The following is a 27,151-nucleotide window of genomic DNA, read 5'->3' on the forward strand; positions in this document are numbered from 1 at the left end:
CATTTGCACAAGCAAAATAAATCATAATCTGAGGAAGGAGGGGAGAAGGGCTTTCCATGATGTCTTGTCATCTAAAGGAGAGGGTACAAAGAGCCAGAGGCAAAGGACACGGCTCATTACCTGGGCCTACGGCTGTAGGGTGATCTTGAACGTGATCTCACATACAAGGGAGAGTTTCGGTGCGTGTGGTGTCTGTAGTGGCTTGATTCATAGTAGTAGCAGGATCTGGGAGAGAGAAGAAAAACCAAAGGAACATTTGCAACTGCCACTTACTCTGGGTTTATCGGCATACTGAACACCTTCCGGAATACTCTACTACATACACTGGCTTTCCTAGCTACTAGTGAGATTTTCCGGAGACAGTCTGAGATCAGCAAGCCAGTTCCGAGGCCGGAAAGCGATGTGTTCTCTGTGTGTGTTTGTGTCTCTTATTGATGTTAACACCGAGCACCAGGTCTGATATACTGTCAGCTTTATCTTGCATGGATTTCAACTATCCTGGCACAGGGCAGTTCTCCCTATGTAATGGAAAAAGTTAGATGAGCAAGTCCCTTACAAATTGCTCTTTCTGACCTGACTCTTTCCAAGCACTGTGCTCAAGGCTGAGTTATTTCAGAGCACCTGGAGAGAACAGACTGCATAATGGCATTGTTGGTTCCCACTGTCCTGGGAATGCAGTGGAAAAGGACTGGGCTGGCTGTGAGTTTGAATACTTTCTTTGACTTCCTGGGAAACACCTTCACATCGGGTAAGTTTTGACAAGGATTACCTTGAAGATCTACTGCCTGGGGACCTTGATCTTGATCTGGAATAAGGTGATCGGGAACATGACCTGTGTCGAGAAAAGGACCTTGAACGAGAGCGCATCCTTTGGGGTCTTTGAGAAAATAAGGATTTGGGTGGCGACACGGAATCTCTACATGGAGAGTTAAAAGAAGAGCAGGAAGGCGACACATCAAACAATGAATAGGATTGCGTGCCATCCCAAGGGTAGCTCAGTTTATCACTTTCATCTTCGCTGTCATCAAACAGGCCATCCATGGCTAGTCCTGAATTTATAAACATAGGTAGTTTGGAGAATTGTTCATTACTGAAATCACTGTCCCTCAGTTCACTGGTCTTGTCTGCTTCGTCGTCAAAAACAGCTTGACTGGGATGACCGAAATGCTTGTTCAGCTCGGCTCGGATTTCCTGGTCCTGGAGCTGTTTTCTGGTGCTGCAAGGAGAGAGCTGCTTGCTGGCCTCCAAAGTCTCTCTCAGGTAGCACTGGTCTGAATCTGTGGAAGAACAAACCTGCCCCTGCCAGTCAGAGGAGGCATCTTTATAGTCTAGTTGTCTAGAGTCTTGGAGCTCTTGTGATATATTAATAATTATTTCTGTTTTGGAATTAATGGACTGACAATAGTCATGGTCACCAAACAGCCGTAGGCTGGGCCGCTTAGTCTTCCTCTCCTCTTGTCCACTTCCGAGCACTGAGGACTTGCTGAGTTGTGCATACAACTCAGATTGCTCGGGCCCCTTCTTGGTGGAGTTATTGACTTGGGTACCAGAAGACTCACTGTGCCGGGGCTTCTTTGATGGCGGTGGCACCACTGTCTTGCAAGAGGACTTCAGCTTTGGAGAAGCCCTGAAAGGGTTATCTTGGTTGGCTTTATGAGGAGGAGTTGTAGGTGGAGTTAGGCCTAAGGCAAAAAACAAAACAAAACAAAACAAAAAACAACAAAACAAAAAAAAGAAAAAGAAAAGACAAAAGAGAAGAGAGAAAAGAAACATAGATAATATTCTTAAATGACAAGACGCATTTCCTAACTTTCCCAGGATCACAGACAAAGGTTAAAACTGATTGAGGAAAAAGGATGCTAAATTCGTGACCAGACCTCAAAACTGACTTGTTCCCTAAGCCTCTGTCACCAACAAAACAGGGATGGATAATGCCAGGTAGCAGCAAGAGCTGTGGAATTTTGTATTTCAAACACCAAAGCTAACTAATCCTGCTTCCCAGAAAACATGGCCATGTCACCAGTGGCCTCGCTGGCCTACGTGTTGCCAAGGCTAGAATTTTAAGCGCATTGCATAGTCTGTCTTATGGAAAACTGACACAATGGGACCCAGGAATCAGAGTGGCCTTGGCGGCATCTGTAGGTCAAGAATCTTGCAGAGGATATGGGCAACTCAGGACTATTTGTCCAATCAAGAAAACCTGAACTTGGAGCCAAGGAATTAAGCAATTTAAAAAAAAGATGGAATAACAGTAAACGTTGGGCAGGGTGGGAATGACACAGGCAACATCAAAATAAGTTCAAGAAAATCTGACAGCCAGGACGCTGCAAGGAACTAGAGTCACTCTACAACTTGACGGCAATGATTCTTTGTCTCCACAGTTCATTAAGTTAGTAAACCATGGCTAATGTAGGTATAATACATTCTTGTAAGCATAACTAATACATTCTGTCTAAAATATAGTTCTGCAACAGAAACCTAAGTGAACAGTAACAGTAAATATCGCCATGCCAGTGGACCATTTTATTTAGAGCACATCAGTTGTGGATGATGATACGGAAGGATTGAAATGAATCCAAGCTTAGGCAACTAACTAATTAAATAAGGAAGAAACAAAGACAGAAAGGGGAAAACCTGGCAGTGCTTGCCTTTTCTGTTGCCACAGAAGGGCAGAAAATTCCACCAGAAGCCAACGTAGGAGAGTCTGTGAAGCTTGGCTATTACCTCTCAGTTTCATCCCATCACACCGAGGAGGAACCATTGTGAAATGACGCCAGAGTCCAGGGGACTTTGAAGAAGGGCAGACTGGAGTTCAAATGACTTTATGCTTACAAGGGAACATTTTAGTTTACAATACACTTTCTATTTAGGAAGACGGGTGAATGCTATTCAGCAAAAAGAGCTTCAAGTCTGCTAACAAGCCTGAGGTTAGACTTAAGGCAACTGCATATTTCAAGGGAAAAAATATCCTACCTTGCTGGAAAAAAAAATATATCAAGAACCAAGTAGGTCACAGGAAGCCACATGAAATTTTGATATGAACGGGAAGGTGCTGTCTCGCTCTCCTACTTTTATTACAGGTGGAAGAAATTGATGATTTTCCCAAAACTATGTATTTTAAACCAATATTTGGTACTTTTTAGTATCTGTGGTTAATTCTACCTAACTGAAGGAAGAAAGGGTACAAAATGCAAAGGGGTTTAATTGCGGAATTCTACCCCAGAAAGTTCAGAAAGAGAAATGCAGAGAGAGAGAGGGGCTACTGCTCTTGCTCTGTCCATACCTGAGTCTCACAAGAGCTTTGGTTAGCAGCCACTCTGGGGTAGCTACCCCATTCCACAGCAGCTATAAGGGGAGGTGGGATCCTACTTAATGAAACACCTGTGCCACTGAGGCTACTTCCCTTTTCTTTCCTCTTTCCTAAATGAGTATCTTTTACTCCATCTATGAAGTTCCTATATGATATGCTATATGATATGATCAAATTTCTCTCTCTCTCTCTCTCTCTCTCTCTCTCTCATTTGGTTTTCCTTCTATACTGCCCTATTCATACTGGAAATCACACTGAGTTCTATCACAGGCTACCTTCAGTCGCCAGTATAGAAAATTTAAAGGTACTGATTCCCAGGAAAAAAAATAGTAAGTTCTCAAATATTCCTCATGGGAGGCTAAGATGCTTAAGAAATAATGATAAATACGCTCTCTTTGCTGAGCAAATACCAGCCAAATATGCCAAATGATGCAGCCCTTGAATCAGAGGAAATGGCATTCAGCATTCAAACACCAAACTGCATAAATCTTTTCACGACCACTTCAGTGTAGGATGATTTTTATTTCTCTAATAATTTACTGTTAGATGCAGTCACTTCATATGGCTCACATGTTTCTGCACATTCTTGCTTATCTCTTTTTGAATGTATCCTATCTTGTCTTTCCAAATGGATCATAAACTCTTAGTGGGATGTCACTGTGACTTCCAATGTTGTTTTACTACTCATTTTTACTTTTATTTTTCTGGCTTCTCCTTTCATAGTGGATCTCATGTCTTAGCTGCCCAAGATCCACTTAGAAAACTGGGCAAACATTTTCAAAGACCTAGCCCACAGACACATATAGAAAACCATGGCCTCATACTGCCCCATTGCACTCCCAAATATATCTGTTTTGACTGCCATTCTAGATTTATAAAAAGAAAGCCTAAACTTCAGAAATGCCAAATTAGGCCACTATTAGAGATGAGTTCTAAAATTAGCTCTGCTATCTAGGGATTTTAAATATAGAAATTCTTTTTAGTCTTGAAAATTTGAAACACTTGTCCTAGTACCTACGCTTCTTATTGCTTAAATAACTGGTTCTCAAATTGCTCTTGGAAGTGGCCACATGGTGACTGTACTTTCTTTGAGTTAAAAACAAAGCATTTTCTCTCCATCACAAATTAGATGGCCTGGGACTGCTGAGAAGCTCTACTCACAAAACACCTACTATGTGCTAGATGGTATGGTACATCAGAGGCTGGTATTTCAGACACTCGGCACCCAACTTCATCGTTCACTTTTATAAAAGGGCAAATCATTCAAATTTAAAATAAGTATATGTTGTCTTGAAGATTTGTTTATTATCTATGGAAATACTCAGAGTCAATCCAAATTGTACTGTAACTGAAAATTATCAGGGCTATAAATTTCAGCTGGTGTCACATTTTGAACCACATAAGTACTACTCGCTTATTGGATGGGAGATACTTGGGGATTCACGTGTAGGTGGGTAGGGGAAAATAATTTAGATAATTTCCTGAACTTTTTACTCTTTTCCCAAGCATCTTTAATCAAAGAGTATCTCAGCACAAGACTGAGAAATCTCACAGATGACAAGACTTTGTACCACTGAGTCCTTAATTAAAAATCTGTCTCCAGACATAGTTGAGACACAACATAAAACAGAACAAAAGTGCAGAGTATTTTTTTTTTTTTTACTCTTAACCTAGTGCCAAACTTTTAAGGGCAGCTGATGGGACCGGCAATGCCTTACTGCCTCCGAATTAGCTGTATTTCTCTAACCTCGCCTCTGGTGCCCACAATCTCTTCCCCTAAGGTAGCAGGGAGGTCAGTACTCAATTCCTTAATGCCTCTACCTTTGCTCATCTTCCCACTAATCGCTGGACTCTCAATTTCATTCCACAAACCTAAATCAACAGAGCTAATGCCTCCTGTAACCTCTGGATTATTTCCTGCGTGTTGATTTTCTGGGGAATGTGTACATTTTGGTGTTGACAGTACAAGGTATATTCCATGCTCTCTCTTGAACTTAGCAGGTTTTGACAGATTTATGTGAGGACAGATGGCCATTACAGGCTGAAGGCTGACAAGAGGCAGTTCAGAGCATTGTTAACACACTTGCACAAACTCTCAGCAGTACAGCTCTGTGCGGAATGTAATTCAGACTATAGCTTTTTTATTGCTGCCTATTTTCTTTTGTCAAAAGAGCCTGCTGTGCAGAGCAACAAATGGCTGCTATTACCCAGAATGTAATGGGTGTCAGACAAATCACGTAACACAAACAATCAAGAGTATGTAGGTCATATTTCAACAGAGCACAACCTTAGCAATATTTATGATTACTGCATTGAAATGTGCTCTATAATAAACAAGTACCTCTACATCACTCACACTTCTGCACTTTTGAGCAGCAAATACGGGAGAAGTGGCACACACTCCACAGTCATCTTTTTTAAACAGCCCTTTTATTCAAAAAAAAAAAAAAGTCAGAAACAAGTTTTGTTTTGTTTTGTTTTTCATTATGTGCTATAAAGTGATTTTCTTAGAGGACTTCTCTTTGGGGTTTGTTTCATTGAATGACTCTGATAGATGTTGAAACCCCTGCTTTAGTTCTTGTGTTCTGCTATCCATCCAACATCTTCTGTAGCACTTTTCTCCTCTTTGCGTCATGGTTGATGACACTGACAAAATCTACTGTTAACTCTGCAACCTTCTTTTGAGTTTATTTAGCAGTGGGATTTTGCCTGTGTCACATGCCAATTTGGATATTTAAGGAAAAACAATGAGACATTTCTAATTTCCTTAAAAACATACTAAGATGGGAAGACTGGGGAGAGAGAGGATGCAACTCACATATTTTAGGCCTCTAGGACTTGGAGTGCGTGTCAAGAGTGCATAGAGAAGGCTATAATCCCAGGGTGCCGCTGGCACCTCCTCGCCAGCTATTCAAGTATCTAGTTGATAAAAACTCCTCCGTACCCCCACTCCCTATCCCCTCTTTACCAAGACTTGCTTGTCCTTCACAAGATCCAGAGGGGCCCCCAGAACCCCACTCTGGTACTCTGACTGGTATCCATCATTGTGACTGGGAATGCCCTGTCTTTACTCCATTAAATATTTCTTGTATCACCCCTGATTGTTGGGGAAGCATGCTGATCTTACAGTAAAGGTTCAGAACATTCCTAGGGCCTAGGCCTAATTCTCCAACTCTTTCTAATGGAAAATGAAGACAGTATTCATTAGCTCTTGTGTACTTTCCTACAGAACTGGTGCAGGGCACCTGGCATTGCAATGTCTCCCACCAAAGCCTATAGTTGATGGAGGAAAAGAAATGGGTTGGATGTCTTTGGCTTAAAGGATAGTAATCTAGCCATAATAGGATAATATCATTTCCACAATAGAAAGCTGAGGATGAAAGAAATGCTGAAGTGGGAGAACCCTAAGTTATCAGGACCCTGTCTAAAGAGCAAAAAACAAACAAACAAAAGGGAGGTGTTGCTCTGGGAGGCAGCTTAGTGTGAAGGCCCTGAGTTCAGGAAACAAAACAAAACAAAAAGAAAGAAAAAAAGAAAGAGAATGAGATTGAAAACAGACAATAAAGGATATGACTGAAACATGAAAGAAACTCCTGACCACAGTTGTCCAACACTAGAAGAGGCTATAAAGAAAATTTGTTGGGTCTCCCTTTCTGGGATTCTTCCTGCCTGGGAATGGATTACATGACCTGTCAAAATCACTTTCCACTTCTCTGATGCTATGATTTTTCCTTTTAAAGCTACCAACTGCCATTCGTATTTTGCCTTGCTCTATTTTGTCCAAGATATGTCACATATAAAAGAAATGCATCAAATTTATGCTATTTGTGAGAAATCCAAACGACAATATAAAATTCTACCAAAAAGAAGTTATTAATTAACTGGTGAATGACTGATTACTGATTTAAATCAAGAAAAAACATTAAGTGAAAAATAAATAACATCAAATCACATCTCCACTATGATTAAAACCATATAGAAAAATATGTACCAATAGGAGAATAACTACTAAGATCGAGTTGTGTTATGGTGATGAGACTGCCAATTATTTTGCTCTTCTTTGTTTCCTTAATCAGACGTAAAATAGATGTATTGCTGTTGCAGTGTTTAAAGTAGTAACAATAAAAACCATTGATATATACATATATATATGAAATTTGAGGGACAATCACTTTGTTCGCTAACCAAATTCCTTCATGTCTTGTGGTAAAAACCATCACCTGGTTGAGCTTACATTACTCTGCCATTTCCAATTCAGAAACAACAACAAATATAAAAACAGTAGCACTCTGAAAATCTCCATATGCAATAGATTTAAATGCCTTCTGCCAAAAAAGCGTTCTCTTTTCTCTCATCTTGCTTTACTAACAGCTATTTTGAAATCAAATTAGTTTTTATACCTGTAAAAGAGAAGAATTTTTTTTATCAGACAAAATGTGCTAGTTTAGGACAATCACAAAGAAGTCAGACCAGCTGGCAATACCTAATAAAGCAAACTTCCTATCTCATTCCTCCTGTCTCCCAAAGACACTGCAGATGGGGTAGGGATGTTATTCTGGAGGTCTTAGAATTTTGTTGACTCTTTACATTTTCTCTTAAATGTTTAGAAAATTTCACTAAAATTTGTGAAAATAAAGAAAAAGAAGACTTCAGAAGCCCTGGGCAACAGCTTGATCCACTTCCTCTGCGTCATCCAAACAGATATGTACTGTAGAATAAGGATCAACAAATCAACGGTATGAATGCTGTTTCCACCCTTTCCACCCCATGCTGCTCCTATGGCAGACATCACTAATTGATCATGACATTCCTACTGAGTACAGACTTGGCCTTAGAATCTTTCTCAGTACAATGCTTCCGGCAGCCAATACCAATCAATGACACTTGGCAAGTGAAATGAAACCTATACATAACAGATGTCAACTACTATCTTTAAATTCAGGCTTTAGGAAACAGACATACTCTCTAGTCAGACAGATGTAATTGAACCCAGAGTCCAACACAGAGCTGGCGTCAATCTAAAACTTTTTCCTCAATAATGAAATGGGCAGGCAGTCAACAAGCTAGTATATGTAAAATGCCAATTATGGAGTAATTAATTACCAAATTTGCAGTAAGCGAAGGAGTCATTGAGAGAATATGAAAGAGCCTTTTATATGCTTTGATTTGCTAAACACCACACCTACAGCAAAAGGAGTATGGTAGTCTTGCAGTCTCTCAATATTTGCAGATGTGCAGGAGGAGTGCCACAAAAACATAATAAATAATTTCATATATGAGAATACCAGAGGACATAGCGGCAAAATCAATATTAGGGAACTGATAAAGATAGTCAAAGTTGAAAGGCTGTGAAGCAAGGTACAATGGCCTCAGTAGATAAAGTTAACTGAGAATAAGTCATTAAATAGTCAACATTTCTTGTTTACTTATACAATATGTTGGCCATGATGCTTTAGCTCATTTAATCCTCACAATGACCTAGAGAAATGCAAGTACTGTTATTATAAGGACACTGAGTCTTAGAGAAGTTGAGTAAATTCATCAAGCCCATGTGCTAGATGAAGATAGATCCATATTTTGAACTTGGGTTTGTCGAGCATAAAAGCAAGGTATTCTACAGATTCACTAAGATAATGCTGTCTACTCCTAAAAATTCATAAGGGCAAACTTGCATTTGGATCTTTGCTGCTTATAAAGTGTTTTAATTCAGGGTGAACCACATAAAATGGCCATTTTGTATGTAAAAGTTGTAGATTGCTGACAATATTATATGTCAGTCTATATTTCATTCCTCTAAGTCAGGAAGTAATTTCATTTGTTAGTTATAAATAAGGCCTTAGAATTGAAAAAACTAAGGTTAAAAAACATCAAGGATACAGAAAAGAGACCTAGTAATCAAAAGAGTGAGAAAGGATGAAGCAAGCATTCCATCCTATGGTCTCTTATTGATTTAATTATCCATGCCAAGGTCATTGGCATCCAGGCATCTTTTTGATTTCTTGACTTCTCGCTTCTCTCCTTACATAAATATCTTCTCTGCTTTCCACTCCTCGGTGCTAAAATCAGGTGTATTTTCCTCCCTTAAGACTTACCAAAGTAGATTAGCTTATCCAGAGGTCAATTTCCTAAAAACTCGTTTCCATGAATTACCTATGTTATTCACTAGGATAATGGTATCACCTTCATGCTTCTTTCAGTTCCCTTTGCACAAAGCCTTTACCATTATGATTCTCCTGAGGTACACTCAGTGTTTGTCACACCTTCTACTAACAAAGAGCATATATTACTGAAGATTTTAGAGGAGATGAAGACCATAGCCATCATACATTGCATAGTAATGCACACCCAGAATGTCTATCAAAAAATAATATTTTGTCCTTATCTCTTCCCTATATTATCTTCCCTGCAGGTACCAAATTTCACCTTCCAGACCTCTTCAGTGTCCTCCAAGTTTCTTTTCATCTATTTGTTTTCCTGTAGTCCTAAGATCCTTCTACCATGTAATGCAGTGTGGCTGTACCTCAGCTTCCCCATGGTACACCATCACAGTTATTACCTCCATGCACAATAAACCAAAAACCACTCTCTAGGTCTATCGTTTTTGGATGACAAAACCATACATACAATAATTTTTTTTCTTTTCACGCTACATATTAATGTGTTCTTTTCCCAATAGACTGTAAGCAGATGTCTTGAATGTGAAAATATTTCTGCAGCATCAACTATGGCCAAGCACTATGCTCCCTGCTCTACAGATTAATCGGTATGGCTTACACTTTCTGTGCCCTATCCAAGATCTAAAGTATTGCCAGCACAGAGCTGGTATTAAAATATGTTGATAAAATTTTAATGTGTCCAATAATCTTTCAATAGTACTAAAAATAAAAGATTTTAGTAAGATAAATATTGACTCACGGACAAAAGTAAATCCAGAGTAGAAAATTCTAAATATTGTTAGTGTTAACAAACGTTTCTTCATAAATCTCTACTTGCTTTTCAATATAGTAGGCTACTAAACTGTAAAAACTTATAAATAAATTATTTAAAATTAAATCTATGGGCTGAAGATGTAGCTTAATGACAGAGCACTTGCCTAGCATGTGCCAGGACCTGGGTTTTCTCCCACAAAACACCTAAATAAGCAAAAATAAATAAATGAATAAATAAACTAACAATGCCAATTAAAAGAAATATGTAAACTTCTGCCAAGAAAAATATAAAAATAAGTGTTTCTTTATAACATCATAATCTCATCAGTAGAAGAACTACAAATTAAATAACATGTACATGGTTATAAATTACAAAAGCACTTTAAAAATGGAGATACTCATGTTACCAAAGATACATAGAGGAAAGATGCACATTTAGTGCCCCAATAGGACTATAAACAAATCCATTTTTTGAGAGCAATGTCTCAACATATATAGCAGAACCCCCTAGATATTTATACTCTATTTTTGGCATCAACAACTATTAGGAATCTATTTTGAGGATACAAGATAAGATAATATATGAACAAAGATTTCCACTGTAGTGTTAATTCAAAATAGTAACATTATAAAACAATCTAGACATATCACAATAGGAGTATGATTAAATAAATTTTATTATGCCTAGTCCAACTAATATTATACAATACTCTAAAGATCTGCTAATAAAGAGTCTGAGATGATACAAAATTCCTTATTAAAATGTTAATTTAAAAGTTAGGATGCAAAATTATGTATGTACTCACACACAGAATAATCAGAGATATTTGAAAATATAGATGAAAACAATGCTATTAATATCTTTATATCTTAAAACTAGGAATAATTTTTCAACTACTTTATATTTTGACATTTTTGTAGTAAGCTTATAATATTTATAATCAGAAAATAATTGAAAGTGTTCTTGAATGGAAAACTTGGCATTGGTACATACAGAGGAAGTTCTTTCCTCCTCTCTAAAACAATAATGAACTCAAACCCAGGATCTTCTGAACACTCCTAGCTATCAGATACTTTCCAGTGGACTTGTTAGCAAGAGGCACTGTGATGTATTTTCTCAAACAAGTTAATGTTCATTGCAATTGTGATTGATGCTATATAAGATGGTAAAATACTATGTAAAGGAATGAAATGTGAATATGAAAATTCCTATATAAAAAAGATACAATAAAGGTAAATTGCTAAAATAAATACTGTCACATTCTTTGTGGAGGGTGATATTACAAAACATTGGGGAAAACCATAAAAATTTAGTAGACAGACCTTTTACAAATATTTTTAATTTTCTTCCTTCAAATAACAATAAACAAAAAGCAGATACCATCTATCATATATCATTAGTATTATTTGGGCAAAAAAGATGAGTCAATTCCTAGAAACCACACTTAAATTGAAGGTAAAAGACTGTCTCCCACCAGAACTGTGATATTTGAGTGTATATTTATAGGTATATATATTTATATGTTTTAAGCAAAAGAAAAATGATAAATTGTATATTCTTGAACCAAGTTTTTAAAGACACTAATTACTAGACCTTCTTGGTTAAATAAGGGCTTTATTGCATATAACTTCATACAAAAGTAACTTCTACTCATATATGTAAGTTATAATTTATTTAAGAAATCACATCATACACATGGTTAAAAGTGAATATGTGTATATATGTGGGTATACATAAAGTTATTTGTGTGTCATACATATGGGTGAGAGCCTGCGCACGCACATACACACACACACACACACACACACACACACAATTTATGTACCATGAAATGAACTACTCTACCATTTGACCAAATCTTGCAATCATGTAGTAGACCTTTCATAAAGAGCTAATTTAGTAAACTCGAAGAGTGAAATTGAACTTAGTGACAATGACCGTGGTATGTGTAGGCACCAGAGTTCTGGTTGAAAGCATCTTTGTGTAACTTACTGTTCCTTTATTCTTATGGAATGGCCAGAGCCAAGGAATGTTTTGTTCAGACATCTTGAGATTGACTTTCTTCTGGGCTTCATGTACCTAAACCTAAAGCACTTAGTACAAAAGTACTCTTTGCAACCAACTCAGAAGTTTGCCTAGGAACTCTTCAGTTAGTCCAACTTTTTAAAGCTCCTTTTTCCTCAAGTGAAGCAAAGACTGGCTAAAGGAATTCAGAAGTCCCAAGTGATGAAGGAAATTACTCTTGTTCACAAACATATAAAAGCATTATGTTTTGATAAATGGACATTTTTTCAGTTTTCTCCTTTGCTGGAAAGATATAAAAATAATGACATATATAGGATAGCACTATGCTATTAAGTATGACAAAGAATGAAAAAAATATTCCAGATGGAGCACTGACAATTTGTAATCCTGAATTCAAACATTTGTTCCTTGCTTTCCAGTGTGATAATCTTGTGACAGCTACTTAATAGTTCTAAACTTTACTTATTTGTTTTTAGAATGAAGAAAAAAAAAAACAACAACAACCAACATCCTCATAAGGTCGCTATGAAATTAACCAAAACCACTTACATACTTCGTACAATTATTGAGTGTGAGATCAAAAGTGCTCATTTCTTACCTTACAATTTTGGTGTTTTAAACCAAAATAGGGTTCTTTGAGGATCCAAAGCAAAAAACACATATCAGAAGGGCTGGCCCAGCTCTGACACACAAGAAATGTCTTCTCTTTAAAAAATACTTTTAATTCGGTATTTTTAAAATATGCAACTGAAAGTATTTACAGATAACTTCTTATCCAGTGTTATTTGCTCTCTTCATTTTATTCCATTGATCACACATATTCTGTTATCTAATATCTATTTCACACACAAACAGAAGTTTTAAGTGACATATAAGGCTTACCTGCAGTTCCAGAGAGTTCCACACTTAAGGTTCGTTCAATAGTCTTGTTCTCAAATGGGGAACCCTTGGGGTCACTGGAAGATATGGCACATTTATAAAAACAAACTGAAATGGAGTTGCTGTAGCCAAATGTACTAGAACCCCCTTCCCTTCCTGAAAATGGTTGCATCTCTTAATACTTACTTTGGTGACTCTGGGGTCAGAGGAAGAGATAAAGTTGTTGGTTTGGCTAAAGGGAAAAAAAAGAAACTAATTATGAAATATTGAGTGGTCTTTCTACTACAGTCAAGTTGGAAACGGGATCGGAAAACTGGAAGACTAAACTAAGGAAATCCCTGGATATTGGATCAAAGTCAGATAACAGTCCATTATGCTAAAAGAAATTCCAAACAACATTTTTTGTGTCAGTAAACTATCATTCAAAAATGCATACAAAAACAGAATTTTCCTAAAAGTGTGCCATCCTGTTAAGGATGCAAAATTTGCATCATATCATCAGAGAAAAATAATGTTTTCTCTTTTAATTTGGAATACAGTACACGTTTGTTTAGACAAAAAACAGCTGAGTAACTACAAGGCAACAGAACTTTATGAATATTCAGTTGATTTTATTCCTAAAATGTATAATTTTATATCTAGCCCAGAAAATAGGTTATTTCTGAGAGGCCAAAGCTCAAGTAATAACCATCGTATTCACTGAAAATTAATGGAGAGATTGTAGCGAATTGTGAGCATTGAACCAGATGGGTTAAATGGAGTTCAATTCCCCTAATCTGCTAGATAACTAAGTAAGATACTAAGTTTCTCAGTTCAGAAATCTACAGAGTTGTAGGAAGAGCTCACTGTTTCCTCTTAGTCTTTCCTAAATCTTACTTCCTATAGGAGCTACATTCCAATAATGAAGGAGGAGTCAGAATCTTCTCACTCCAATATTTCAGTTACTTCTCCTTGTCAATTTTGTAAATGCAAAATTGAACAGTAAACAGGAGTAACTGATCAGAATCATACTTGAGGTACATACATCCACATAATACATGTATAGAGGTCTATGCTATTTACAGAGATAAATGTATGTATGTTTAAGACAATTGTTCTCATTAAATAACCACCTTGAGAAGATCAAAAGTTAATTATTTATGTAATAAAAATTATACAGTTGAAGCCAAAAGGGTCTTTAGAGTAAACTTTCTAATTTTATGAACAAATAAATGAAACCTAAAGAGGGCAAATGATGTTTGCAGGGTCATAAAACTTGCTACATAGCGAGTTGGCCAAGATAATGCTTCCTTTTTCCCATCATCAAAAGAAATTGTATTCAACAGACTTTAAAGTAAATTAATCATCCTCAGTAATTAAGGTCCTCTGAAATGTGAAAATATTATTTATATTCAAATTAGTCTAAAATTAGGTACTTTACTTGGATAAATCCTATTTACATATTTCATCTGTAGGTTTAGGTTTTGTTTTTAAACAATTGAATGGTATATCATCTATCCAGTGTGCATCCAGAAATATGAAACTCATGCTGTCTCCTACAAATTAGGTACATCGATTAATTGGCTTTTATGTACATACAGATAAATGAGCTGGTTTTACATTAATTTTTGAGTATGTCTAATTTAATGAGCCTTTCAACAAGAATGCATTTATGAAGAACTTTACCCACTTTTATGGTGTTCAACTAATAATTAGTATAATTCATAAAGGTTCTATAGAATATATAACCAGATATGGAACTAAGTGCTATTTCACAGGATAAATGTACATTGAAAATCAAAAGCTGAATAATCAGGCACGGTGGCTTATGCCTGTAATCTAAGCACTCTAGGAGGTTAAACCAGGATTACAAGTTCAAACCCAGTCTGGGCAATTTAGAATATTTTAGACCCAGGCTCAAATTTTTAAAAAAATTGAAAAGAACCAGGGATGTATCTCAGTGCAAGGCCTTGGGTTCAATCTGTATAACTGAAAAGAAGGGAGGGAGAGAGGGAGGGAGGGAGGAAGAAAGGAAGGAAGGAAGGAAGGAAGGAAGGAAGGAAAGGAGGGAGAAAGAGAGAGAGAGAGAAGCAGTCAGAAAATAAAAGTCCAGTTTTCAACATATAGGCCAGGCTCTCTGAAAAGCTGAAAGAAGATCCCCAACATTCTGATAGTTGGGAAAAGGCGAGGCCAAGAGTGATGAGAGAAGAGGAATCCACAGCACCCATATGTAATGGCACCAAAGGCAAACAGGAAATGAGAGCCGTAGCAAGGATGCAGCCCCCAAACCACATTCAGAACCTAACTCCTGAATAAACTTTCCACTGGAAGAACATGGAGTTCTTCGGTTACTGGGAGTTTAATGGATACCCTTCCAAGGACTGATTGACCAAAAACAGACTGCTGGGATCCCTGAGGTCAGAAATTTATCTTTTTCATCAGATCACGTTAGTTTTAGATAAATGCATTAAGAAATGAATGAATAAATAAATGGAACACCAACATATCCTCAAAATACCTAAAGAATTGAAAAGTATGTGACCTGACAATATTACAGAAAGCACACATGAAATTCAATGAGAACAAATTACAGCACATGAAGAAAGGAAACTTCAGAACATCACCCTCTTCCTTATCATCTCTGTTCATATACTTTCACTTTTTGATTTTGAATAATAACTTACACAATCTGTAGTTGAGCATTTATTGGTTTTTAATAGCCAGCTATGTTTCATTTCTTTTAGGCCTTTAATAACTACAGGGTTTCTTTTTTTTTCCTTTAATCAACAGTTCTGTTCTGGGATAAGCTTTTTATGTCTTGCCATAGATATAAACCCTTAAAAAAATCCAGATGTAGCTTAGAAAATATATCCCCCAGGGGCCTATTTAAATTTTCACTGCCATGATTTATATTACAGTAATATTTAATGGCAAGTAGAATTTTAGAAAACTTCAAAATACAAAAAGGACACCCCCCCCCAATACAGAGGTTTAGACCATGTACTGCTGGGCTAGTTTCCCTGATCACAATGTCATGCATCTCAGGACATTAAATTCAGCTCCAGAAAATGCATACATGGCCCAGGGGAGGTAAAGAAAAGCCTAGTGATTTCTAGAGCAAGCCCAGAAAGATGCCATTTACCGGAAGCCTTCAATATGAGTCCCTCAGCATGAGGGTGCCCTGAATAACAAAACTGTAACAAAGTTTTCATAGGGGCAAAAAAGCTAATATGAGCAAAGGTATTTTGTCCCATTTTGCTAAATACATCTCCCCAAACTGATAGAAAGAGATGGATAGTGAGTTGGACATATCCACCAGGGAAAACTTAGTTGAAGGCCAATTTAAAATATTAAAGGAATGATCCCTCAAATCCTATGCTAATGCTGAGAGAGATGAGGGAGGGGTATTCAAAACACTGGGAAAGAAAATACTTATTAAAAGCAGCAGCAACAACAGCATACCTGTATGAAATAATCATGGTTCAAAAGAGGGGTCAGGGACTACCACTCTGCACCTAGAAGGAGCAGTTGGAGAAACAAAAGGAAAAAAATCACAAGTGGATGTTTATAATTGCTCTTTTAGAATACGCCTCCTTCCACCACAACGTTTCAGGTAGAAAGTGGACGCTGGCATATTTTAAAGCAACAGTTACTTTCAACAAGCACTCTTTGGACCCCCTGGACTACAGCATTTTGAGGGAGAAGAGCCAAAAAAAGAAAATTATGACTTTGCCAAGAGAGATTTCCTTAACATCTCCCCAATCTGCCTCAGAAGCACCAGTCTTCTAGCAATGTATGGGAATAATAAAAATCAACCCAGATGTTTCACTGAATCTAGATAATATTTTTAATAGAGCAAAAAGTTCAGGAATTTCCAAATCCTTATGTACAAAATAAAAAGGTGGAAGCATACATATGGTCATTAAAGAAAAGTATTCACTTAATAGAAGTGGCTGCATAAATGGTATTTACTACTTATTAAGGTATAGAGAAAAAATCTTTGGTGCCTCATTTTTTCCATTATTGAAAGGGGAAAAGTAAAACCTGTTTAATGAATTGGCTAGCTCAACTTGCCCATATGTTCAATGATCTCAGCAGTTCAGGGATTCCTACAAACCTCAAGGATGTTGAAATCCTTTCCCGCCCCAATCCACCCTCTGACCAGATAACACTTCAAGTGTCTTTCTGTGGTTGTGACTTAAGCTCCCATCAGGTGAATAGGATATATTCAACCTGTGTCCCAGAAGACTCCTCCTTCCACAGAGAGACACGAATGGGGTGGACTGTACGTGCTTCACCACCTCACCAGCAGAATTCTGGTCCCCAACTAACCTTGTACATGTTGGGACTGCGATTGTGTGTGGGACTTCTTTTTGGAAGTGCATTTGTCTCTGCTGCTGTTCCTGTTCTCTGTGGGTTTGGTGTGAGGAGGGTCATCATTTGTGGTCAGATACTTGAGAAGCTCCGAGCAGGGACGTCTTTGTGGCTTTTGCTGTTGACAAATGCTCTTTGTTTTATTGCTCCATGAATTCTCGGTCTTAAAAACAAGGCATAAAGAAAGCTAAAATTAGTGAACTGAACCTTATCAGAATGGATATAGGTTTTCTGAAGAGATGAGATTTTCAGTGAAGTGTTCAGTCTAAGTGTACTAGATCTATGAGCTGTGAATAATTGTTTGCAGAACAAGGAAAGAAAATTACATTTAAAATTCCTAAATGACATTTATGCAGCTTTTTATTTCATTTCTCCTACATTTCAATGTTCCTACTCAGCAACATGTAACTAACAAGACCCCACAGCGACTTTACTGTGAATAAAAAAAAATAAGCTGGTTTAAACCTTAATTTACCACTGATTGCCGGAGCCCAGTATTCACAACTCTCTTAAGTACCCCTTAACACTCCGTTTTCACTCACAGTGAATGGCAAGACAAACATTGTTTAATACAGCATGCTAACCGAATTATGTCATTGCCAGCATTCTATCCAATTAATGGCAGAGACAGATCTTTTGCAGTGATTCCAAAGCAATCTTTCTTAGGCTAGACAGCTGGCAAAACAGCCATCCTGCATCTTAAAGTCATTCATAGATAAGACAAGGCTATCAGCCCATTCTATTGTAACCCACGCTACTGCACGGTCTTAATCAAGTGGGCAGAATTGCATCCAGTGGCACTTCCACTGCAATTACCCAAAGATCACACAAAAAATGAACTCTCCCTACTTTCAACAAGTTCAAGTGGTGCTTTTGGAAACCCATTTCACAACCTGTCCCACCAATAAGAGGTAGCTGCAATATTCCAGTTGAATTAATACCTAGATATCTTTCATCTGTTTTACAGCTTCAAGCAAAAGCCCTTTATTACTGTCCTCCCATATTAAAATGTTGATGTTTGTACCTTAACAACTGCAGGGTTTGTTCTGATCCTGTGATTGTGGTTTGCATGGTTCTGGGTACTGAGACCACTGCATTCATTATAACTCAGCTGAGTATTTGCCGGTGCCAGTAAGAGCTTCTTAAGCTAGAAACACATCAGGGAAGAAGAAAGCAAGGCAAGTTATGCATCTCCTAAGCATTAGACTATGTCATTGAAATTTTAAAGCTGAATTAACTAATTATAATGATAAAATTCTATCACTTTAATTATATGACACATTACCACAATAGTGCTAAAGGAAACATTTTTAATAGTAAGAACAAGTTTCTCATTACTGTGATATTATCTACTTTTCCTACATTTGAGACTTGGCATTGTCACTCTTAATATTTTAAAATTTGTTTTAGACAAAATAAAGCAATTATTTTTAAAGTGATTTCCAAATCACTACTTCATGAGTTAAGAAATGCTCCCTTGCTAAATGATAAGTTGGGAAAAGGAGTACATAGGCATTTCCCCTTCTAAAATCAAAATGAATCAAGTGTCAATAAATGAAAAATTCCATAATGCTTTAACTGTGTTTCACAATGAAATATACAAATTTACTGATTCAAATAATGTATAGGAGAAAGCAGTTGCTCTCACTGATTTCAGAAAGGAAAGAAAGCATTTTGAGTTCTGTAGCTTAGCCTGCTATTTAAACGTGGGCAAAACATTTATTATTTCTTGATCTCTGTTTCTTCATTTGTCTAGATGACTCTTAAGTACCTCCCTGCCATGACATGCATCAATGACCCCACCCAACTGAACAAACGGTTAATAAAAATCATCAGATATTAACATAAAGAAATCAGCGCACTAAGCAAATGATACTGACAAATAGAGAAACTAGAGAATAAATAAGAAGCAATTACTTCTGATAGAGTCTCCAGAAGACCAGAAATCTCAAAATACAAAAGAATACGATTAAGTTCTCTGTATATCTATGTGGTATTTTTTTTTTAACATTTAAAAGCTTAGAGATATGAGAGAAACAACCTCCAAATGGCATGTCAAAGCACATTATTAAAGTCCGGATAAAGGGATTCTATAATTTATACAGCACGCTCCTACATCAGATTTATGGTGACTGACAAATGGTTGCCATAGATGAGAAGGTAAACTGTGTCTTAGAACTAATAGAATTCTGGCCAAGCACTGTGTTGAGAAGGAACTTCACTCTTCATTGCCTACCATAAGTTTAAGTAATTTAGGTGGCAAATGTGCTATTATTTTTCAATCGTCATAAGAAATGTAGATCCATGGATCCAAAGTCTTAAAATTTTACATATTCCTATATCTATCGATTCTATTTATAGAATTGTATGCATAAGATAAAAATGCAAACATGTCAATTATTATACAAGTTCTGATAGTGAGAAACAGGAGGAAAAAACCCCCACCTATCCAAACATAAGAATTATTTAATAAATTACAATATTTCCTTACAATAAAATTTTATTCTGTTCAACCACTAAAAATTATGTATATAGCTAAAATTTCACCCTCATATTCATGATCTATTCTAAATAAAAAGGAAACTTCGATCATTTTATATTCGATGTTTTTTAAAATCACAGGTGAATTTTTAGTCTTTTCTTTCTAGTTGTCTACTTTTTCTAAATTTTCACCATGAACAGAAGTAATATCAAGAAATAAAAAGTACCACACATAAACAACAAAAGATAGCTTTCAACATGAGGTAACACCGAATTCTATTTTTATATTTATAATATTTCTATGCAAAGAATCACAGGATTTGCAACTCTGAGTGTTCTTGGGCAAAAGGTTTGGCATCAGTCTGAATTAAAACTCCGAACCTTATTCTTACTACGTCATACCCATGCAGCGGGTAGCCAGAGGCAACTCCATTTCCCGCTAAACAGTAGGAAGGGTTCTTACTAGAGATGGCTCTTCTGCCTCCTGAGGTGGAGGGGTGCCGTCAGGCATGGAGGAAGGACTGGCCTCGTTGTCAGTAGTCACGTCTCCATCTGTCAGTGCGTCAAATGAGGGCAATCCGTCTTCGTCCACAGGGAGACTGTCCAGTGTCTCTGTGAGGACAGCTAGCAAGTTTGCCTCATTTTCTTCATCTATCTTCTGCAAAAACAGAAAAAAAAATAGAAGTGAGTTGACTCCCAGAGTTAGCTAACACTATTAATCAGCATAGGCTGACCATGTCTAAGCCAGTGAATAAATTGTATGTGAAATCTTAAATGCCCACACCAGGATCCCAAGATAGTGTCTTCCTCAAACTCCTATTTCACTCTGGGTCTGAGTCACACAATTAATGAATAACTCTCTTGTGCCAATGTCAGATTGCTGAGTTCTAAAATTTAGCAAAGTGTTAAGTCAGTGGTTACTATTGCTATATATGATTCCGTCTTCTTCACTGTCATTTTTCATATGTGCATCTCTTCTTTCTCTAACTAAAAGAGGAGATTTAGAGACTCTCAGGACTTGCAGGAATCTTAATGAACTTCTACTTACTCTTGATATACAGTGTTTAGATCTCCTGCACAGCATACGCCCTAAAAAGTTTAGATAAACTTCCAATGGAACAACACCAGAAACTTAAGAGAATCTGAAGACTTTCGTGAATTCAATTATAATCTCATTATTGAACACTCCAACATCATTTATTTCTTTCCCTGACACCTCTTTCAACCTTAGTTATAAATCTCTATATTTGCCCATTGGATATCTCTACTTTATAATACCTCCTTCATATCCAAAACCTAAAATCTGGACCTTTCACAACAAAACTGCTACTTCTCTTGAATTCTTTAGTTTGACTAACAATTTTTCAGAAACTCTGGAACTTGCTCCATGCTAATATCATCAAAGGTTGGTGATATTAAAAGATATAAAACAAAACTGTATCCCTCCAAGAACCTCCTGGTAGAAAGAACCTGTAAACAATTCATTATAAAAGATAATACTATTTTCAGTACTCTACAAAAACACTCAAAGACTCCCAAACTAATGCTTACGTACCCAGACAGTCAGGGCCAGTGTTTGGCACACGGTATAGAAAGATAGTCAATGATTACTTGCTGAGTAATTCATTGATCTGCATATATTGCCAACAATGCATACTGTTCAGATCGCTTTCTTTTTCTTTTTAGCATTTCGCATTATTTGCCCAAATTGACCTGCTTCCAAATTCCTTTTTTAAATTCTGTATATTATGACATTAACAATATGGGCTAAATTATCCCACACAGATTCTATTACAAAATGCACCTAAGCTGCTGACATCTAATGAATCCAGCAGTGCCCACACTGCCTGTCTCTCTAGCACTGAACTCCAGTTAATTGACCTGACAAAATTACAAGAATCACAGAATAAGACAGCTAATCAGAAAATCAAATTGTATTACTAGAGAAATTAGGCAGGGCTTTATCACGTATACATTCTACTTTCACACAAAAATTGTTTCCCTCATTACTGATCAGTCTCTATGCAGGAATAAAACTATAGACTTCTTTTTCTTTGTGATTCAAGAGGCCAAGAAGGGCCATTTGTACTGACTGCCAGTGGACTGGCATTTTTTGCATTTGCATAATGTATCTCCCTATTGCCTCTAATATGAGATCCTGAGTCAACTAGATGGGGTACACGTGGCCTGACGATGGGATGAAGGTGTAGACTAACACAGAGGTGAATCCTAACCCGAAGTGGGAGTTGTTCATTTCAAAATGGCGCATTTACTTCTGCACACAGACTAATTCATTAAATTCTAAACAGCACAATTCAGTAACAAAAGCCTATTGAATACCTCCAAGCTTCAATTCTTCTGAACCCTATCCATGGAATCCTAATAACAAGAGTAAAAAGAGTTTCTCTTATTTTATGCTCAGGGTCATAATCTGGCATCCAAAAATTCCAGTCACCCCCTCTTTAGTTCCCCGGCATGCCAAAAACACAATTCAGGTTATTAATCTCTTGTGAATAAAATTTTGTTTAAATGAAATGTATATATATTTTAAATCACCTCAAAATCATGAGATTTGCCTTACGATGAGTATCATTATATTCATCAATAAAATAATCTTTGAAAAGATCTCAAATACCTACACATGAACACATATACATACTTCCAGTAAGTTGAACATTTTTCCAGGTAACTCATTTTTCAAAAAAGTTTCTCTCGCTGAGGTTCAAAAACAGTTCAAGAAAAATACTTATGAATGTTTACCAATAAATGAGTAATTTTGTTTACCCTGATTTAAATTTTGTGTTTGGCTTTCCAGCAATAGTATAAGCTGCTATTTGCTTTAAATCACATAATACAATAGTGCCTTAGCTCTATCCCTTGTGTCAACAAACTAAGATAATTCCAATCAAGTCAAAATGAAAAAGAACACTTAAACACTAGTTTTCTCCAATTTCTTTAATAAGCCTGAGTGAATATATACCAAATACAAGGGCAGAAATATTGGAGCTTGATAATGTCATAATTAATTTACAAGATCTGATTAAACCACCAACCACTTTAATTCTCCTTTCTACTGGAACCACAATGGGAGGGAAGTATTTGTGGGATAGGAAATTGGTACAGTGTGTGCATGTTTATGTGTGCGTGTTTATGTGCATGTGCATTGGAATATGTGTGCAGGGAGAGACAGCATTCAACCAGCATGTATCGGTAGAACTGTATTCACTATTACAGTGTCCACTTAAAATGATTATTTATTAAAATATTTTTTATTATCATCCTTTATGTGAATAACTCAGAAAGGTGTTAAAAATCACTGATTTTAGTAAAGTTCTTCTTGAATTATGGAAGAAAAATATGCTATTATTTGAAGTATTTGTGTTTTCTTTAATCATGGAAGTTTGGGAAGAAAGCTTGATGTTTACCGATGACACTTTTGCATCAAAGCTCAACAAATATTTATACATGTAAAGTTGAGTGGACACTGCCCCTTACTGTAGCAATTTCAATTAGTTTCATATGAGTTTCAACAATCACACGCCCCACAAAAGGCAATGGATGTGACAAAGAGGACTCTGTTAAACAATTAATGTCACTTTCCATTATTGCTTCCGTCCCAATTTATAAAGCAAATAAATCAAAGTTGCTGCAGATGAAGTACACTGGCCTATGAACACATATCTGTTCACAAGTGACAAGGTATGGAAACACATTATTAGTCAGTAAAATGACATTGCAAGATAACCTTTCAAAGACTGGGCTCAGGTGCTGTTCTTTAATTGTTGGAATTACTGTTTTACAAGAATACATTTCTTATGTCCATCTATAGTTAAAAATAAAGGAAGAGAGAAACGAAAGCAAAGCTGAGAGGTTTAGAGTAAAGAGAAGAAAGAAAGATCCAACTCTGTAGAGATCTACACAAACTAGGTTCTGTCTTGGATGTGGGAGAAGGTAAAAGAAGACTGGCTTACAGGCATTTCCACAGTGGAGCTGCTTCCCTACCAAGCAACATTTCCTATAGTGGTGGTGGTGGTGGTGGGGGGGTAATAACATTGGGTCCTCACAAGATAATGGGATTCTGCTGCTATTTTTGTGACCCAAATAAAGGTCTGGGTGCCCGAAAAACTTCACTCTCCATGGTGTCTCCACAAGGAAAGAAGACACATCTATAAAACCTCATTCCAGGTGTAAAGAATTTCCAGGAAGAGATAATATACAGGCATTTGTACCAACAACCCCAAATTTCTAAGCTATGCCACATTTTTAATAAAAGATACTTTAGAACAATTCATTTGGAGGCTGTCACTGCCCTTTGGGATTGCTGTGTCCCTATGTAGCCTGAACTAAGTCTGACATTTCAAATGGCACAGGTAGAGTGTGCCCCTTCCCATGCTCAGGGTCACCTCCATATTAAAATTCTGGACCAGGTATATGGTATCTGGGCCTTTCCTTCTTTGTGAGCTGCTGACAAAAAGATCTTCCAACTGGTTCAATGAAGTGGAGAAGATAGTACTGTTAGCTCACCCAATTGCACACTCCAGAGAGTGAATAAATCCACTAACTCAAGGAGAAGAGGGACTCTAACAGGATGCTAAGAGACACCCAAAGGGAGAACCACAGAGTGAAGACTGCATGTGGTATCCCACAGACTTCTAAATGCAGGCTATTATGGAAGGACCATGTCCTGCTTATGATAGTAAGGTTTTTCATCTTGTAGAATTGCAATTACACTCTGCATCCCCAGATTCTCACCCTTGCTTGATCTCTGTTTGATAAAAATAGTTTAATAGCCATTTAATCACAGCTTCATTATCTTAGCTCTCTTAATGCGAATTAGGCCAGGAGAATTCTTGTTTCCTCATTATTCAAATCATCAATAAGAAGGAAACAGAGGGGTCTTCTTATCATTCATTAATCAGTTTCAATTTCTTATATACTGTTTACCAAGCGATCAATCGGTGTAAGAAATCACTTAGCCTCTACTTTTTCTGTAAAAAGTGTCATGATATTTTTGCCTAATTCATTTATGGAATTTTTTCCTACTCATTATTAATAGGATAAAAAAAAGAGTTGACAAAGCCTGAGAACACTTCAAGACCGTGTTCATAAATATTTTCAGTGTATATGCCCATCATCTTGATTACCCACTTTTGAACTTCATTCTTTGAGCATGATCTACCACCAACTCTGAGCTGAGGGCCAGCTCCCCCAAAATACCCAGCATGCTCTGGGATTCCTCCTTGCCCCATCCTGCTGATTTGGAAACAGCTAATGAAGACAAAATTAACTTCTACTTTAAGTGAGACCTAATTAGGAAGGGAAATCTGCTAGAGCAACATCTGGTAGTATATTCCAAAGCCAAATATAAATGACATTTTTTGGATTATCCACTATTTTGGATTATTTGTTTCACTGGTCCCCACCAGGAGTTCAAATAACTAAATGGAGAAGCAACTTTTATGATAAACTTAGAGGTTCAAATAAGGAATATGATTGATCATAGGTGCTCCTTTCCTGAATCTCTATACATAAAGTTCTGGACTTCCTCCTATGTTTCATGTACAAATTGAAAAAAGTGTTTGCATGCATAAATTTTGCATTTAATTGTGTACATTTGATTCAAAAATTCACAGGAAGCAGAAATCAAAATGAAAACCTAAGAGGCTTTTTTGAAATGAAATTAAAAGATAACAACCCAGAACAAACCACTGAAATAGAATTTGAGGCCTTTAGCTTTTTGTTATTAAACTAATAAAATCAGGACAGACATTAGATCCCTGATTGTTTATTGCACATTTCCACCCTGAGTGGTCTGAGCCTTTGTAAAAGAAGCTGTTAAATATTTTGAACACCATTTTAAAATAACTTTCTTTCTCTCTCTGTTTATATTGTCTATAATCCATGATGGTTTTTCTTGCTTTTCTACATGCAAGTGTGGTCACTATGTGTCTACCTACCTTCTTACACACTGAACTAAATGTGGCTGGTGTCCCGACATTGAAGGTTCCCAGCTCCCACCCCATTCAATAGGAGGAGTCCCTAAAGTAATCCACTAATCCGTATGTGTAGCATGTGGAATATGGCGCTTCGATGAAGGGATGGGCACTTGAAAGTAAAATTTTTAAAATGAATTAAGAAATCTTAAGCATGTGTGTGTAACAGAAAGTAATTACCATAATAAAGACAACTTTACTTCACATCACACATTATAAAATACTTTTGTGTCTATTCATTTCTGGCAAATGACCTGAGAGTTTCCTTATTGCTATGAGTCTTGTTGGATGCTAAAGTTGCTAGAGTTTAGGGTCTAATAGAAAGAATACAAATTTTAATTCACCATCTGGCTACCTTGTCATGGACACGCAGACTACTTACAATATTGTGTATGTATACTACGTGTCTATACATACCTCCCCCTAGAATCCACAAGTTTATATATCAAGTACATATATTTAAAGCAGAATATGTGCATACATATATATATATATATATATATATATATATATATTAGTTCTTGGAGCCTACTCTCACAACTCAATTTTAGCTAACTACACAAAATTATATAGTCAGTACATGAATTCTTCCTCCCAGTAATCCATTGTAACTTAAGAAGGCAATGATCAACAACTGAGGATAAGTCCTGCAAAGATAAAATAAAAATCATGTGGAAACAAAATATAAGCAAAACTGAAGAATTTTCTACACCTATGTTTAGACCTGTGGGAATCCATTTAATTCCAAGGAATGTGTATGCTCCTATTTAGGTAGGCATAAAATTTATTTTCACACCTGTAGTTAGACTCCATGCTTACTTATTAGCTTACATCACACATTCATGAGTTAATAAACATGTACTGAATATATGAAATTTATTATCTGGAGAGGGTTTATGAACCAAAGTATAAATAGATGTTCAATAGAAAGGCCTAAATAATCCTGGTTTTTATAGGCAAGATGAGCTATTGGGGAAGCAAAAAGATTATTTGTCTATTTCTAACAGGGGGAAGAGGAAGTCACTGAGTTGTGCCCCTGAACCGGAGATTTAATAGACCTGAGAAAAGCCAGCAAGGCATTCCATTCATCCTCAAGTGTAAGAAACTTGCTTCTTGCATGCTCAAATCACACTCCAATCTCAACACAGAAAACTAAATGAATTGATGATCTTAAGCTGTG

General features: G+C 36.7%; 1 protein-coding gene across 4 annotated transcripts in view; it reads right to left on the bottom strand.

Annotated features, from left to right (window-relative positions):
- Ppargc1a (PPARG coactivator 1 alpha) overlaps positions 1–27,151 on the bottom strand; it is a 638,292-nt gene that overhangs the window by 18,906 nt on the left and 592,235 nt on the right. For all 4 annotated transcript variants that reach the window (XM_013073084.3, XM_087187407.1, XM_021260219.2 and 1 more), the window contains 7 exons: positions 20,442–20,636; positions 18,522–18,644; positions 17,456–17,660; positions 13,331–13,376; positions 13,148–13,221; positions 770–1,682; positions 121–225 (listed from right to left, as the gene is read on the bottom strand). In XM_013073084.3, coding sequence (XP_012928538.1) covers positions 121–225; positions 770–1,682; positions 13,148–13,221; positions 13,331–13,376; positions 17,456–17,660; positions 18,522–18,644; positions 20,442–20,636 — 1,661 coding nt within the window. The remainder of the gene's footprint in view (positions 1–120; positions 226–769; positions 1,683–13,147; positions 13,222–13,330; positions 13,377–17,455; positions 17,661–18,521; positions 18,645–20,441; positions 20,637–27,151) is intronic.

The sequence above is a fragment of the Heterocephalus glaber genome, unplaced genomic scaffold (genome assembly GCF_053883595.1).
Source record: "Heterocephalus glaber isolate CG9 unplaced genomic scaffold, H.glaber_assembly_v1.0 deba00001509, whole genome shotgun sequence".
Lineage (NCBI taxonomy): Eukaryota > Metazoa > Chordata > Mammalia > Rodentia > Bathyergidae > Heterocephalus > Heterocephalus glaber.